Consider the following 18,778-nt stretch of genomic DNA (forward strand, 5'->3'; position numbering starts at 1 on the left):
TTTTAATTGAACTGAAAAATAATGTGTATGGGTAGTCTATGGTACTCCCTCGTTTACAAATAGGGTAAGTCTGAGATAAATTTCCAGTTTTAGCTTGTTGATACTGACCTATATTTAGCCCTAAAGTTGATTAATCCAATCGGCTATGTGCAAGTTTTGAAGAAATAACCTTAATTAGACAAGTAAGTATGAATATAATAAACAACTTAGTCACTTTTTCTGGATTATATTTACAAATGTTAATGGGAATATATCTTGGTGTATCTTTGACCAAGCCATGACATTTACATCCCATAATAAACTGGTTTCTATTACCTTCTTCTTTTACTTCTGCAATACTGCAAACAATATAAACTTGAACTAGTAATGCAGAAAAACTAATGAATGCACTTGTTACTTCAAGGTTGCACTATTGCATTTTTTACGATTACGAAGTCCAAAAACTTCAGAAAAACACCTTCAACGTATCCAGAATTCTGCAGTGAGAGTTCTGATGTCTTCAAGTTTAGCTTTTCTTCTTTGTAGCCCTGTTAAATAAAGAATCTAATTTAAAATTCCCCTTCTTTCTTGTAAAGCCTTTAATAATCAATCTCCATCTTATATTAGATATCTACTGTAGTTGTTCCACATGTTCCCAACAGAGCACTTTGCTCTCACAGTGCAGTTTTGCTGGTGGTCCTGGTGTTAAAAGTGGACTGGGAGACAGATCATGTAAACTCGATCCTATCAGACTAGTCTTTCTCCAATAAACATCAATTAAAGAAGTTATTGCTGACAGAAATTCTGTTTTGTAATGTTTTCCATTCACTCATTTGTGCTACAGGCTCAGAGCTTATCTATTTAGTTTTGTCCTGAAAGAGCTATTGCTGGCATTAATGTTTTACTTTTTCCTATGTGCTGCTCTGCGCTCAAACTCAAAGCTGGTGGAGACAGTTAGCCGCTCACATTGAGCCTGGTTCTGACCATCCTGTGAAAATACAGTCTTTTTATTTCACAATTATTGTACGCATGCTAACTAGAGGTGCATCAGTGGGGTCTGAAAAGTTGCAAAATATATCGACAAAGTTGCCAAGTTGGCGGCAGTGGGGTGACTATATGATTTTCAAACTCTTGCAGTGGTCGATAAGATCAGTGGATACGATTGCTTTCACATGTAAGTATCTTTGTTTTGGACAATGGAAGGATGTGAAGTCAGTGGCTTTCCCCTCAGTACACATTACATGCGATATTAAAGGTATTTCCACTGAGATATGTTCATAGACTATTCAATGTAATGCCATGGCTCTTTGCAGGTTGTGGCTTTATATTACTTCTTGCCCTGATCTTCCGTCAAAAACCGTGTTTAATCCACTAACACAAACAGAGGCAACACACTGCGCCTCAGTTGATATCACCGGCTATCATCACTTTTTCTCTCTTCTCCTCCCATTACATTGCATACCAGAAAGAAAATGCCAACCGAGGGCTACGAGGCACCACACATATCTAAACGGGTCATCATTATTTTTTGTCATAAATCCCTCCATCTCATAAAACACTCATGTAACGTGGCTCTTCCAGCAGAAAAATACCTCAGAGATATGAAAGAGTCCACAGGTTGAGGATAAAGTACTGGAGCTGGGTGTGTTTCTGGGCAAGTAATGAAAGCCGGCTTGTTGTCTCATTAAATCCAGGCTGAGCACGGATTGACTAATGAGGACACAAAACCATTAATCTATATGCAGAGGAATAGACAGAGAAAATGAATTGTTATTTTTTTATAAGCTCAGTGTTTTTTTTAATTAAGACAATATTCTTGAATTTGTTACTTGATTTGGAGACTGGACCTTGTGGTTAGTGTCACAACTCACTGCACCAACTCAACAGGAATGTCGAGTTGGTGTTCGGCATCTAGAGAACTCAGCCAATGAGAGCTAATCAAGATATCCTCCATCCTGGATGGTTAGGTTTAATATCAAGATGCAGCAGATAAAACAATAGATTGTCATCAGCTATATTAACTTTTTTAGGTAGAAAATTTATAGTTTTGCCTGCAATTCTTTTAAGTTATTTTTTATTACAAACTGCACCATTGTCTAGTCAATTATTTTGATAATTTTCTTTCATCACACACTGGCCACATTTGTTAGCACTCCTGGAAAATGTGCAAATAGTTGGAGATTAGAAAAAGTGAACAATTATTTTAGTTTACTTTATTTAGAGAGTGAAAAAAAACTAATTGGTGTAAGCAAATCCAAAAAGGGAAAATAAAGTGTAAGAATCTCTTTTAAATAAATGTAACTAAGTTTTTTAAAAGTATGCTGTGTTTTTGGATATTTTTCAGAAGGACTTTCTGTTTACGTGGAGTATGTATCTGTCATGACACAGAGGTCAATGTCTATTAGCCACTCTTCAAAATGAGGACAAGAGAGCATACTGTTCAAACAAGGAAGACGCTGATCTACAGCAAGGTCAAGGTCAAGAAATGTCTGCAAGAAAATGGCTACAAGCCTAAACCTGCTCACGTCTACAATTAGAACTATAATTAAAACATTCAAAACAGGTGCAAGTGTGAACAATAAAACTGGAGGAGGATTCATACTCATCTTGTCGCCACGCGCAGTGAGGAGAATGACAGGGCAAGGTAAGAGAAAATCTGAAAAGCTCAGTAGTAATGCTGAACCTCGTGTTTGAAGCAGTGAATGATGTGGCAAACTCTTGGTAGAAACTATTTGTCTACATACAAACCAATTGTTTGAGAGTGAAGCCATGCGCCGTGATCTCAAATGTATAGTAAATATCTGACGTCTGCTAAACTCTGCTGGAATTGTGTCCTCCTGGTGAGCTGAGAATGAAATTGGAGTTTTTCATAGCAAAAATCTCAAGGTCGTTCTGGCATAAAACTAAGAGTGAATATATAAAAAAGAGCCTTGTGCTGCTTGTAGATATGTGGAGGATCTGTTAGAAAACTTGTTAGAGTGCATGTCATTTGAAATACCTGAACATTTTAAAAACAGACCTGGTGGACTTTACTAGTTAACAGAAACTAGGTTATCACTGGGTCTTTAACAGAAAGCTTATCACTAACATATGGCAAAATCAACATAGAAGTCAACCTTCTTACGTAGTTATGACCCAAATTTTATGGAAAAGCTATGCGATGAACTGAAAAGGAGAAAATACCCAGGAATATGGAAAACGTAGTGTGGTTATGCAAAAAAGAAATGGTCATAGATCCTTCTCTGTGTACGTTCTAAATGTTGCAAGTCAAGTTTTTTGTTAAAAACAATAACTACTTAACATGTTACTTTCCTCCACTGTATACAATCAAATTGATGATGGCATTTTCTACATTTTTTAGTAGAACATGCTGCTAACTGAATCAAGAGAAAAAATTTTTTACAGAGCATCAAGTACATTTTAGGAGCCATGTTGAATAAATCAGCAAAACTGTTAGATCAAATCTAAACTGTTATAAAATTATTAGAAATTGTTTAACACTTCACTGTGCAGAGATGTTTTTGAACTCAATGGTCCGCTCACATTTTTCCTATGGAGCTACTGTCTGGTCTCAGACTAGTCAAACTATACTAACCATTAGCAAGTCTCTATAATCGGGCTTTAAAGGTTTTATATCAAAAGCCAATCAGACTCCATCATTGTCACATTTTGGCTAAATTCGGCATTTTGGACTTTACTAATTTTATAAGTTATAATCTTTTAAAATTGATTTTTAAGTGTTTAAATGGATATGAACCAACATCATTGGTTCGTGCTGTGGTGGCGCAGGGGGTTAGCATGCCCCACATTTGGAGGCCTTAGACCCGCAGACGTCGCGGGTTTGACTCCCGGTCCCGACGACCTTTGCCGCATGTCCTCCATGCAAAAATGGCGCCGGCTCAGCTGGCTGCCTGCAGACGCAGCTCCCGTCGTGTGTGTGTTAATCTGTGTATAAAAAATTCTTGCTGTAACTGCGAAATAATTTCCCTGCTGGGATGAATAAAGTAATTCTTCTTCTTTTTCTTAAGCGATTGCATGTGATCTGCTAGATCTAGTAGATCTAGCAGATCTACTAGAGCGGCTTCAGATGGAAATTGTAAGGTCCCCTTTCGAAGAACCACCTTTGCTCAAAGTGCTCTGTCCGTGAGAGGATCTGCAGTCTGGAACTCACTTTCTGTTGATTTAAAGTCCGTAACCAGTTTGACTACATTCAAAAAACAAACAAAACTCTGGTTATGTCAAAAACAGAACTGTATCCATTTTTGATGTTTTATGTTTCACTGTCTGTGTGTAGATGTCGTCAACATTATGCTGTGCTATTTTAAATGATTATCACTTCAATTTTAGAGGTACTTTTTAAAAGCCCATCTAGGCACAAGTCCTGCAAATTAGCTGTTGCTATTGCACTACGACGCAAACATGGACTGCTGTTTAATTCAGTTTGTCTATGTCGATGTGTGTCTGTCCCTACCAAATAAACTTAAAATAAAAATAAATAAATGGTGGTCAACACCATACTTCAATTAAAGTAGAAGGAAACACAATCTAATTTTTATGACACTTGCCTTTCATACCTTCATTCGCATTTCACAAACCATAATAAATACATGATAAACATTAACAGGTCTGGTTCAGATGGAGTAGAACCAGCACCAGAAATCCTGACCTGGTTTTTAGGAATCCATGTCCTTTTACAGAGTCATTATTTCCAGCTATATGAATAAGAAGGCATTTCTAAAAAATACAACTTTCCTATTAAGCCATGACTTGGAGCCTTCCTTGTGACTGGATACTTACAAAAACCAACCTCCTACACCATGTGTGACTGTGTCTGTGTGTGTGTTTAACTCCAAAGGTCTGCTCCTGCATACTAAACAGCCTGGTGAGCTGGAGCAGATACAAGCAGAAACTTATTTGTTGACATCACCTCTGAATAAACAAACAAAATAATAAAAATGTTGATAAATTTGTACATTTCTGACAGAAAAGAGAAAAAGGTGTGTCTTAAGAGGGGGTGGCGAGTGGTTCAGAGGAAGCTTCAGTGTGGGATTGAGGCTTGTCACCACCACCAAGACAGACGATAAAGCTGCACTGCTGTAAACGAGTGAGTCAGCCCTCCTTCTCGGCAAATACGAGCCTGCATGAGGCATATGGAGGGGGAGGAGGAGGCGCTACGGGAGGAGCAGAGGGAGAAATGTTCAGGAACTGTCCCTGGTGCTGAAATCTGGAGGGGGCTGCTAAATGTTCAGCATGGAGCAAGAAAACAAAACTCCAAAATAGACCCAAGTTGCCCCATCTACAGCGATCTGTATTATTAGATACCAAAGACACACAGTGATTCATCTGGACAGCAAAATACACCAGTCACAGTTCACAATCTAGCTGAGATGAGCTTTTCTACTCACAGCCTATCCCATGTCCATAATCTGGCATTCTGATTACAAAACCACGAGAGGGAGATTCTCTACCATGTAATTCCTTTTGAAGCAAGTTAAAAAGATTTTCATTATTTATTTTTTCTAGCCCAATCCCCAGCCTCTAGGGACATCCGCGCTGGGATCTGAGCCTGCATACACAAACACAAACGCACATTAACCCCAAAAGAGCTAAATGCAAGTGATTGAATCAAAACAACTAACATAGGGCAATACACACCTCAACCTCCTGTATGAGCATTTAAAATAAAGTTTTTGTAGCATTAAATAATCTCTGGTAGTTACTATTCATTGGTACATTTCTTAAAATGAACAGCTGAACAGCTACTTTAGCTTAGCTTAACAACTTCTATTTGTCTGAGTGCAATGCAACTCCTTCCTTCTGTTGTGTGCTGGGATTGTGGCGATGGCAGAGACCATGCTGCATGGTGGGGTGAAGTCGCAAGGTTAACGTCTGCCTCGCAATTATTTTCTGTGATGCAGCCATTCTGCCAGAAACAACTACAACATATGATTTTATATCAACTCATCTGGTAGATATTGCTGGAAGCTTTGATCAAATCTGATCTATTCCTCTTCACAAACTATTTGAACATGTTTTATTGTGGTCCAGCTTTACTAAAGTCCATGCAGTGTTTTCAGGACACACCTCGTATGTTCTGCTTCAGTTCATTTTTGAGGAAGGAAATTAATTAAAAACATGCAAATAAAGAAAAAATAACAAAGGCCACACTCAAGAGAGCTCCAAGCTTTATGTCATAAGAGGCAGATTTGTCTCAAACCTGCCATTTAAAGGTGTTATCTTGATTAAATAATAATATATAACAAAAGAGCAAAAACACTTGTTCTGTGGGTGAAAACTATATCTAAAGTAAGTTTGACTGATTTTATAGAAATATATGGTCAGTATCTTTAATTTAGTTTTGCATCCTGTGTAATCATCTGAACATTTACTCAGCACCACAGGAGAATTGTATTCATTAAATATATGAGGCAAGACAGGTGGTACTGCTTTGATAATGCCAATTGGCCATTATAAAAGGTACAGCTGTTAAGAGTGTTGTTAGCACACAGAATGAATCAGCCAATCACTTGACAGCAACTCATTGAATTACGCATTTTGAGGTGGTGAGGATGACTTGCAGAAGTTTAAGCTGAACATAAAAATGTTGAAAGAGGATTTAAGTATGTTTGAACGTGTCAACGTTGTTGGCACAGGACGGGCAGGCCTTAGGATTCCAAACACAGCCAAGGACCTCTGATTTTCACAAATTTCTGAACGCTCCTGGTCCACAAACTCACATCCATTCTTTAAAAACCCAGTGGTCACATCTATAGATGGTTACATCCAGCAGGGTAATCCACCAACCAAACTCAAATCAATAAACTCAGTTTTCTGTGCTGCAGTGCTCTCCACTGTTTAATGATGCCATCTCAATATGAACCCAAACGCTCAGTCCTGAAAGCAAAAGCAGGTTCAACTAATAACAGCTAGGTGTACCTAATAAAGTGGCCGGTGATTGTGCGACTACATGGAAACATGACATAGTTCAACTTTTCTTATATACACTATACAGCTATGCTAAATTCCCTGTAGACCGCCCAAGATCTTACACTGCTTGAAATACAAATGACAGCTCCACTCATGGAGGCACACTGTGAGTAAATGGCCAACTTGCACTCAGGCGGTAGTGACAATCCGTCTCCCTTTGACATGAAAAGATTATGCAACAGGTTTTGTACTTGCAGAAGCCTCCTGAGCTGAGGGGAATCATTGTTGCAACAGAAAGCATGCAAGGTGCTACGACCGGAGGAGTGATGTCACAGGTCTGTAAATAAGGGTCCTTTTCTCGGGCACTGCAGAGACCAGGCGGGTGTGGTGACTGCATTAGCAGAAGCGCGCAATCTCCGGTGCAAACACCGGCTCACCGTGATGTGGACGTTCTCGTCACGGCTTTCTACCATCGCTATGACAACCCCTCTGCCTGTCGGACGTGTTTTGAAGTTCAAATTATTACCCTAGTGTCATTAAATTTGACCAGAAATAAATAAATAAAATCAGACCCAGCGTCATTCCGGTTGCCACAGCGCGCCTCGTTGATGGCGCGCCGTGTTGGAGTGAAAAACACACACATGCACAATGACATCCTGACATCTGCTCTCCATCTGACAACAGCTTAGTATTCTCCAGACACTTCCCCCCTCACCCCCTCTGTGCACCCCCTGCTTTTATCATACGCCGCTTTTTCTTCTTCCCTGCTCTAATGCGGTTTTTCTGTTTCACCTCCTGATCCAGCATGTTTCCACCGACGACAGCAAACCAAACTGATCGGCGGGTTCTTAAAATATGCAGGTAAAAAAAAAAAAAAAAAGGCACAACACTTTTTCATGCTCCACTGAGAACTGACCTCCCAGTCTAACGAATCCCACTCTTCGGTAAACATCCGGAGGATTTCTCTTCATCCAAAAAACAAAAAAGAAAAAAAAAAAAGAAAAAAAAAGAAGAAGCGGACCAGAAGCAGCGGCTCTAAGGAGCGACCTTGCAATGCGCTGCCATTGCGCTTTTGGTGCTTCTAATCCTCATGAAATCAATTTGAACACAGGGGGGGACGTCGTCAGAGGGAAGCATCTCGGCTCGCAGCGTCGAGACCAACTTGAGAAACGCAGATGAACGACGCTAAGCTGTACAGTCCAGCATTTCTCTCTCTTTTTTTTTTTGGCTTCTTCTTTTTCTGCTTCGCGATGGTTGCAACCAATTAGCACACCACTTGCGCTCAGAGTCGAATCGCTCCTGACAGGGCGCTCCTTCTCCAGAGCATCGCTTCTGTTGCAGCTTGGGAAAGGATGGCAGACTGTAAAACGCGCACAACTTCTCCTCGTCTGTTTTCCAAAGAAAAAGAAGACTCTATGATATTCCAACGCTAATAAATCCTCATACAGCATTTGGCAATCCAATCCCTCTGCTGGGGAGCAACAATAAAGGAGGCTTTTGAAGGTCCTCTTTTAAAACACGTGACTCAGTCTACTCCACGATAGAGGGGAAAAAAAAAAAGGTTGATTTGATCCGTAATGGGCCCTAAGCATGGGGAAGACACGTTATGTGTTGCGGGGGGTCATAGTGAAATAACTACTCACCATTAGCACGGCAAAGTTCTTGTGATGGCTGCAGTGAATAGTGGTCGTATTGCCCCCGGAGGCGGTTATGTGGCAGCCCTCTGCCCTCCAGCCACCGTGTCCATCGAGCAGGTCAAAATCCCAGTAGGCTGCGGTGGGGTCTACACCCAGCGCGAAGTGCCTGAGAGCGACGGCGACGGAGTGCACAGAGCTGCCGCGGCTGCAGCCATCTGGAAGGAAAGGCAACGCGTTCAGGAAAGGAAGCCGAGAGGAAACGTCGGCAGAGCCGCGGCTCTAATAACACCCATGCAGGCATACGATGCACACATGCAAGGGTCGGATGAGTTACCGCAGCTGGACTGTTGCAGATTACTTTCGTGCATCACACTGCAGTAAACTCTATTTAATCTGATCCGTGCTTTGACTTCATTCATTCATTCATTCATTCATTTGAGCGCACCTTGTTAATGTTTGTATCTATGAAATTCACATGTTGCGCAATATATATATATATATATATATATATATATATATATATATATATATATATATATATATATACACAAACTAATACAGCTGTGACTGCGTGTGTGTGCGCGCGCACGTGTGTGCATGCATTCGGTCCGGCGTTGACATCACACGCGTGAAAGATAGACATGGATTTCCTCTTACCTAATTTGGCAAAAGCAACTGGTGTCGAGACGCTCCTGCGCTTCCCATCGTCTGCGAGGTTTGACGAATTCCCCGTGCAGGGAAAGAGTTTCCCATTGCGAAACAGAACGAACTGCAGCCTGCAAGTGGAGTTATCAACAGATTGCAACGCAGAGGAGGAGGCAGGCGGACCAGCCAGCGGTAAATGGATCGAGGCGACAGCCACGGAGTTCTGCGGATAAAAATAAATTAAAAAAAACAATCAGATAATAGACTAGGAGTTACATAGTGTCCTCCAACTTTGTTGTGAAAATGTATTCCATAAAAAAAAAAAAGAAAGAAAGAAAGAAAGAAACGTTTCTCTTCAGTGTTGGAAGGGACGACAAGTGAGCAGGGAACGAGTCGCGCGTTTGAAGCGCTTTGGTGTGCCTGTTAGGTCCGCAGCAAAGGTGGAATGGTTCTTACCATTTCAGCTTGAGGACACATCAACACTGCAGCTTGATTTAAAGAGACAACCGTTGTGACTTTATCTCTCATTCACCAACTAATTATCACCGTATAATACCCCCCCCCCCCTCCTACCCCCCCTACAATAAAACATCTGCGAACATGATGCGAAGAAAAACGCTTCAGTGAAAAAAAAAATAAATAATAAATAAAGAACCTTTTTTTAGTTTCTGTCTCTAACTTCCTTACTCGCTGTAGTGTCAGATAGCATCCAGTCTCCTCCAGCAGCTCAATGAAAGTCAGCGGAGTTGCATAAAACAGATCAGACCTTCCAGCCTGACAACTATGCATTTTGACTAAACAACTTATCAAACAAATCCTGAGTTAAATATCCAAAAGTAACTTAATTTATATATACGAGAACTTTCATCAAGATCAGGTCAAAATAACAGTTTTATGCAACTGAACAAAGATTGCAAGCAAAAATGCTTAAATTCATTGTTATAGTTTAAAACAATAACCTATTCATACACTGGTTAAAATAATGAAACACATTGATTATTAATGGTGTAATAAAGTCATTTAATGCTACGTTTCAATATGAATCTATGTTAAACTATAAAAAGGTTCATAAACTGGTCTAACAGCTCATCAAACTTAATCTTTATCATCGTCATCTATCTAAATCATTCTCAATGATGAATTCATGACCTTTCCACAGAGCAGTCTCTACTACATAAAGGTTTCTATGGACTTTTCAGCGTTAACATGTCTTTAGAAACAATATGAATTCAGTCATTCTTTCAATCACAACCCAGATACATGACTAATTAATTAAAGACACAAGCATCTAACAAACAAAATAACCGACCTAACTGTATTTCACAAAATACACAAAAAAATGAGAAATTTAATGAGAAGGGAATAAAAGTTCAAAATGTTAACAGGCTGATGAAAATCTAACATTCAGACAGCCTGGTTTTTTCATTCTAGTTTCAAGAGAGAGGAATTTCAGTAACAACATCAACAGCTTTTAGAACCACAATAGAACAAGAAAACTCAAGCTGTTTAATAACTCATGGAACTGAATGAATGCCTGCAGGTGTGTGGCTTTCAACACATTGGCCGGAAAGTCATTATAAGGAAGTCCTGTTTCTGTTTTTTCTGTTCCCGTATTTGCAGTGTCTGAAGGTTCCTGCTGGATCATGGCTAAATGGAATTACAAAACAACCCAGGAAAAGCTTACAGGGTTAAGCTGACAGAGCCCTCTAAGCCTGTATGGAGGAAAACCAAATAAAGTCTTGAAAGAACGTCAAGCAAAAATACAAAAAAGTAGAGAAGCATAACATGCCAACAAAAAAATATTTAGCACAAATACAAGGATGTAAAAGTACAAAACATAGCAGCAAAAATGACAATTCAATTTTGGCCCACTTTTCCCATTTACATGGGCATCATATGTAGTCTCTGATACGGTATGATTTCAGAAGAAGTATAGAATAAACACATTTTAAATGCTAATTTCACAGAACAAAATTAGCATTGGTGTGACCAAGATGCAGCTTCAAAACAAAGTCTTACCTAAATGAGAATTTGCTCATTTAGTTATGACTGGCTGGACTTGTTGTGTCCAGCCATACTGCCTGGACTTGTAACCGCGGTTAAAGTGGAGAAGCCTGCTTTCGGCCAGCTCACCAGCAGAGGAATGCCATACAGCATGAAAAAACTCAGGATACTCTAGAACATTTTCTGTAAACAGTTGTATGACTACAGTTGTAGTAGATTTGGAACTGTAAATGTGAAGGTATTGAATTTGATGCCCAACCCAGGGGTATTCACTGGCATGCAGAAATCACTGTCTGGTCATTTCAGGCATAAAAACACTTCCATGGTTGGACTCTCCACATCAACGGTCCACAGTTCATGTATGTAGGGCCTCATATGTACTTAACTCTAACCCTTCAGTGAAGGTAACTGAGTCAGCTCATAATAATTTAAAGTTTAATTCTGACCACTGAGAAGAATTTATTTGTACTTTAAAAGGAAATTAAGTATATGTAGCTCAAAGGGAGAAGCTGCCAGCATGATCTGAATTTGAAATCATTTAGAAAATTGCTCCTGTTTTTGTCCACATCTTTCAGAATATGAAATGTTTTTGTGTGAAAAACAAACTAAAACTTTCTTTGATGATCAAGAAGTGAATCAGAAGTGAAGACATTCTTCTCGCAAATCAAAACAATGGCATAGAATATAAAAATATTTCTGCACCATGAGAGGGAAAAAAAAGTCACAGTGCAGTCAGTCATCAAATGTTCCTAATCAGGAATAATTCAAATGATCAAGATGATGTTGCTGATTCATAATCAAGATGATAATTCTGATAAAGTTTTAAGCTTTCTACGATGACAGAACTTCAAACTTCAATGAATGAGCTCAGAGGAATCTGAGTGCCTATTAATTGCACTAAGTGTAAGGTTGCGCAAAGGTCGCCAAGCTCTCCAAGCTCTCCACTAATAATTTAAAAATAGAAGGACTGTAGGAAATTTGGAAAACCTCCTTCAGTGTGCAGTGGTGACACTGAGAAGCTTTTAGTGCAGGTTTTTCTTCATTTCTCACATCCTCATTCCCTCATCTTGCCTTACACATCAGCAGTACGTTTCCACAATATTTCTCCCACCTTCACCCATCAGAGTACCACATCTCATCCCTCGACTGGTGTGACCAAAAGCTCGGTATCAAGATGATACTGCACTGGCTATCTTTTCTGTGTGAGGATGTTTCCATGACCTTGTCATGATCTGAAAGATTTCCTTGTACATGTGGGAGGTTTATGGGTCTCCACCATCAGTTTCAGCCACACTGTGGAGGAGGAAACACAATCAGCATCTTTATTAATGGATGGAGGTGAATGACAGAACTGGATTGTCCTGCTTGCTTCACCCAATGTTGAAATAATTTTAAACTGGAAAGGTTTAAAATGATCTGTTCTGAGCAGATAATGTGGCGGGTACAGTTAGAAGAAATCATACACACTAAATCCCAAATGTCTTTATCAGTGAATCAAATATTAAGTTAATCATACTGTGGCTCTTCAAAATGATCTTTTATAATGGAGTATAATTTGCTCCACAATAGAACTGGGCGATATGACTGAAAAACATATCACAACATTTTATATCAGTTGATATAAATAATTATTGATTAGGTTTTTTTGCTTTAAATGTCTGAATAACAGCCAAACTGGTGACGTGACCTTTTCTGTTTTCTCCAGTTTCCTCTCCAGCTGTTGTACTCATTTTCTCCTTTCACTCCTCTTTGCTGTTGTGGTTTTTTGTAAGTAGTAATGTGGCACGGTGGCGAAACCAGAAACTGCTGCTGCAAAAGTAATTCAACAGGTTGTTGCTAGGTAACCAAAGAGTAGGTGAGTTAGTTGCTGCCACCAAACTGGCTTAGCTGGCTGTGAGAGGTTGAGCAGCATATTGGGCAGGCCTGCTCCACAACTATAGCGCAATTAAAATATGAACACATAGCTGTTCCTACAGCAGTAAATAGACTCTATGAGCAGGAGGCCTGAGCATAGTTTGGGATTTGGTGGCATACACAGTGTGGATTGTTTGTGCAGCTGCTTGGTGAGACATTTTAGGATGAATCTAGCATAGTGATAAGATGCAGCGGGTACAGCAACTGTGCTATTAAGAGTATTGCAGTGACTTACTACCTCATACTCCACTGAGGACTCTGCCACCACAATAATAAATTTCCATAATTTTAAAGCGGAGCCTTTGTGTATGCTTAAAACAGTTAGTGAACTCTCAAGGCCACCATGCACTGCATCAGTTTTTATCCACTATTTGTGTCTTTAATGCACATCAGAGATGTTGTGCTGACGTCTGCAGAGACACAGCAGATTACTTCTTTTATGAATTTATCTTTTAAACCAAAAGTGATTTGTTATAGAGCGACACTGTAAAATTTGCCTCTTTTACTTATTAAACAAAATGTAGCAACAAATATGTATTCTAACAGGAAAAAACTAGAAACCCTACCTGCTTTAGTAATATTAACTTCAACAGAATCGTCTTGTTACATATATCACAGGTTTTCATAAACTGTCCACATTTTTTGACATGATTGTATGTGAAGAGCATGCAGCGGTTAAATACAGGTTGAAGGAAATCACATGTATTAAGCATCCTTGAACAGAATGATGGTGCGTGATGAGGACAGAAGACCAGGGACAAGACGAGGTGGGATAAAAAAGAATTTATTACAGTAATAAAAGGAAAAGGTGATTATGAAGAAAGAAGTGGAAAAAGATGAAGAGATGGGAGAGGAGGAGCATCCCGCAGAGGTTAGACATCATGCATAGCTCAGGTAGTGTGGGAAAGGAGTGTGTGGGTCATCACAGGTGACCTCCAACTGAGCTGGCCTGAGCTCATATGTAAACGGTAACACCACAGTGTGTTAAATCAGGATAAAAAGCACAATTTACACCAAAAAGTTTGCTGGGATTTTATGATAGAACACAACATTGTACATATAAGGGAAACAAATCTTGGTTTTAATTATTTTTTTCTAAAATGAAAACCCAAAGCTTGGCCATGCATACAGTCAAGATTTGGATGTCTGTTTTTCCAAATTTAACTATCCAGGAACACCACAGTGTGTTAAATCAAGATAAAAAGCACAATTTACAACAAAAATCATGTTGCTAAACAGCATATTCAATAATTTGCCCACTGTGGAACAATAAAGAATATTTATATCATATTGTATTTATCCTATTCTAAAAGGTAATCATTTGAAGTATTTAGTTTAATTAAAAAACAGAAACATTTATTAGTGGGTGCTATTATTTCCTTTTCGATAAAATGTTTCATGAAGTAAAAAAATTTTTTCAAAGAAAGAAAAGAAAAAGACTGTTGAGTTGTTCGTGTTTTTTGTTGTCTCCAGTGTTCGCATTTTGATGTCTGGTTTATTTGTGCTCTGCTTTAGTTATTCTTTGTTTAATTTCTCTGTTGCTTTATTTTAGATCAGTCTTCTCCAGCTGTTCTCACAATGGTTAGTTGTTCAAAGTTTTTTTTTTTCACAGTTAGATTTGTTTTGCCTGTCTCTTGGTTAGTCTATGTTTACTCCAATCTCTCGTTCTCCCTCAGCCTGCCTCCCTGGTCTCTCCTTACAGCTGCACCCGGTTTCCAATCAGCTGTTTGCTCTTTCTCAAGTAATCAAGGTCCCTAGCATTTAGGCTCCTCGTTTTCTTTCACCTACTGCTGGATTCTACTGTTGTCTCCATGCAACTTCACTTGAAGTCCAGAGATTCTGCTAGTTTCCTTTGATTTTTATTAAATTATGGCTCTTTTACATCTCAAATGACTCTCTGGATTTGGATCCTTACACAAAACCTTTGGAAACATGACAAACGAAAAACAAGGAAAACTTTAACACAGTTCCACCACATGGTAAAAAGTATGAAAGACGCATTTGAGGACTTTCAAACTTAACAATGATCTGTGATGACATCAACAGATGCTGGTTATAAGTATATTTACTGTAGGTATATAAACCCAACTCACAAAATCTGACATTTTCTGTATCTGCTCCTGCTTAGAGGTAGCTAGCTGCACATCAAGACCAGCCAATGCCCAGGAGGAACTTGTGTCAAATTTCCCGGTCGAGTTCATCAATAACCTTTCATGCCTTGTTATGTTTGCTTTTCTGGCCACAATAATGTGGTTTGCTTAATATAAAAAACAAAAAAAAAACACGTTGACACTCTAGAGATATATAGATCTGGGTTATTTTCATGTTCATGCTTCTTTCTTTTCCTGAAAATAATTCGGTATTGGTAAAATAAGAACTGGGTGTACAGAAACATGGCGCCTTTACATTAGAGTCACTAGGAGTGAAAAGCCCGGGGTGATCCAACAGCACCAGCTTTGTTTACTATTTGTTTCTGCATCGACTCTCTCTTGAAAGGCTATTGATTTCCATCCTGCAGTGTGTGTCTGTGGGGGAACAAAGCAAGACAGAGAATCCTCGCCTTGAAACTTATGTTGCATCATTTCCTTTCTCTGAGCGGCTTAAACTCCACAGTCTATTTTCAAGGCGTGACAGGATACAGACATCAGGGACTGAGCTGCAGATTTGAAGCTGGTTGACAGAGGAGGAGTTAAACGTGCGCTTCTCAGCAGCCATCCTCAGATGCACCAGAAATGGATGCAGTTGACCTCTTTCCCCCCGGGGATGGTGTTTTTAAATTATACATCTGTTTAAGATCAATTTTATCTCACACACTTGCCCTCTTCTACTTTTTCTACATTTTTTATGTGGCAAATCAAAGAGATTTACAGCCCAGAGGGTCTGCTATAAGCCATAGCATGCACAGGGTCTCATTCTAAGAAACAATCTATGTTCCTCCTGAGCAACTCAAACAGCCACATTTCCTCAAGCCCAGCATCACCAGGGACCTCTCACATCACAGTTGATTTAGCCGTCTCTACCTAAACTGCGTGAACTTTCCCAAAACCCCCTCCTTTCCTAGCCTGCATTGCATGCTGTAGCCGTGGTAACCACAATTAAGCACTCCCCTCTGTCTCTTGCTTCAGCCTCAGGTTAATGTTCTTCCCCCCCCACTCATTCCTTTCTTCACGACGGACATACAAGGTTGAACGCTGCCCACTGTCAGGTTGTCGCCTTCTGCACCTGTTTATTGATGCACATGACTGCTTGATGAAACCAAAAAAAGCTGCACACACCCTGCAGGCTAAAACACAACAGTGGTGTTTGACCACATCAAGACATAAACATCACACTTAGACCTGGCTCCTGAACTTCAGTGGGATCACTGCTTAATGTGCACAGACATTAAGGGGACAAGAAGAGGTCATCGAGGGGTTTCTTTACTAGGATACTGAATTAGACCCACCTTCACATCTGAAGTTGGGTCTAAAAAGTATTTATGGATGTTAAACTAATTACAGTGGCTTGCAAAAGCATTCACACACCTTTAAAATTTCCATATTTTGTCACATTACAACCACAAACATATTTCTTTGGAAATGAAGAACAGCTGTATTTGCACTGAGATTAGATTATATACAGATGGACTCCATTTAGGTCATCAGGCAACGTCTGAAGGCAAATGGTTGCACCCAGAGAACAGGGGGCTGAATACTTTTGCACACCACACTTCAGATTTTTTCAATTTATAAAACAATTTTTGAATCATGCATCATTCTCTTCTTCACAATTGTATATCACTTTGTTTTGGTCTTTCACATTAAATTCCAATGAAATATATTGGTTGCATTAGTAGTATAACAATATACGGAACATTTCAAGGGGGACGGATACTTTTGTAAGCCCCTGTATGTCATGAGCTTTAGTGTATTTTGCTGGGATTTTATGATAGAAAACAACATTGTACACATAAGGGAAACAAATCTTGGCTTTAATTATTTTTTTCTAAAATGAAAACCTAGAGCTCATGCCTGTATGCATGACCTAAAGCATGCATACAGTCAAAATTTGGATGTCTGTTTTTCCAATTTTAACCATCCAAGAAAAAAAAAAATCAAGTAATATAAATAACAATGGAAATTAATAATATTTTATAGAATGTAATAAAAGGATGAAACATCTGGTGATGAATAAATTAGGAAGCCCTCATATTTACTCCCACTTAAAATGGGTGAAATCACACATAGGCGTATCACATCAGGTGGAAATGATGAGAATACACACACTCATTTCGAAGGAGGTTTGTCCTGTTTAAACCTCAATTAGTCTGGTGCGCTCCTGGTTGTTGGAGTGAGAGTGAACACCATAATGAGACTGAAAGAGCTGCCCGAGGTCTTCAGAAAGAAGATTATACCAGCCTATGAGTCTGGTGAGGGATTATAAAGAAGTCTCAAAGAAATTGAGAATCAGTCATTGCACTTTCTGAAAAATAATCCATGAGCTAAGAATTTTTAAAGCAACTGCCAACACGCAAAGGTCTACCACTCAAGCAAGTTCGCCCTGAAAGCAGCCTGCAAGATGCTAAAATGAAGTGCTAAAAAAATCTTAGGATGTGATTTACTACAACATATTGTTCCTGAAAATATATACATAAATCCAGAGAAATGGTTAGATCATAGCATATTGCTGTGTTGCAATGGACCAGTCAAAGTTCAGACCTAAATCCAATTTGGAATCTGTGGCAAGATTGGAAAACTGATATTTACATATTCAATCTAATCTGACAGAGAATGTGCCATCTTGGAAAGAAGAATGGAGAAAAAGGTCAGTATCTAGTAATTTTGTTTAACAACGTTTTGAGTCAGGGAGGTTGAATACAAACACATGCCACAGTTTTTATTCATTTTTTAATCTAAAAAGCAAGAACATTTTTTTTACTTTTTCAAAAAGCTTTGAGAAGCCAAAACATATCAGTCTTGGTGATACCCCCTTTGGTGAGAATAACTTAAAGTAACCATCCTTTATAAGACCTGACTAGTCTCTCTTTATTTTGGAGTAATTCTGATCCACTCCTCTTGCCAGGATGGCTTCAGGTCATTGAGGTTTGCTCCATTCATTTTGTGCACAGCTCTGTTTAAGATCCTGCCAAGGCGTTTTAATTAGGTTCAGGACAGAGGTTTGATTAGGCCACTGCAACAGCGTGTTTTATTTTCCTCTTCAGACATTCTGTTACAGATTTACTGATGTGTTTTGGGATCATTTCTCTGTTTCATTGCCCACTTTTGACCCATTTCAGCTGCTGGGCAGATCGTCTCACTGTTTCACTCCAGAAAATTTGGCATGGAGAGCATTAAACAAAACAAACAAATTTTATACTCTACAAATTATGTGCATACAACACATCCTCAGTAGAAATATTGCTTTGATACTTAATTAAATTTTTTTGTGATCTCTGATTTTTGCCTCCAAAACCTAGTTTGATCTTGTTTATCCAGAGGATGTTTTCTTTAAGACACCACACACTATTTCCAGAAGAAACTTTAAAAGCCTTAGTTTGCTGGAAGAAGACCTATTCTGTGAAAAGCCATATTTAACAAGCCATGCCTCCTCAGGATTTTCCTGAACATTTAGCATAATAAAAAGCATAGTAAAAAATGTGAGACTTTGCAGGTATATTTTTACTGTGCTTAACA

General features: G+C 39.1%; 1 protein-coding gene across 1 annotated transcript in view; it reads right to left on the reverse strand.

Annotated features, from left to right (window-relative positions):
- adgra1b (adhesion G protein-coupled receptor A1b) overlaps nt 1-18,778 on the reverse strand; it is a 190,735-nt gene that overhangs the window by 53,952 nt on the left and 118,005 nt on the right. The window contains exons 13-14 of the mRNA XM_032553794.1: nt 9,201-9,411; nt 8,550-8,758 (exon numbers count right to left, since the gene is read on the reverse strand). Coding sequence (XP_032409685.1) covers nt 8,550-8,758; nt 9,201-9,411 — 420 coding nt within the window. The remainder of the gene's footprint in view (nt 1-8,549; nt 8,759-9,200; nt 9,412-18,778) is intronic.

Source organism: Xiphophorus hellerii, chromosome 22, assembly GCF_003331165.1.
Source record: "Xiphophorus hellerii strain 12219 chromosome 22, Xiphophorus_hellerii-4.1, whole genome shotgun sequence".
NCBI lineage: Eukaryota > Metazoa > Chordata > Actinopteri > Cyprinodontiformes > Poeciliidae > Xiphophorus > Xiphophorus hellerii.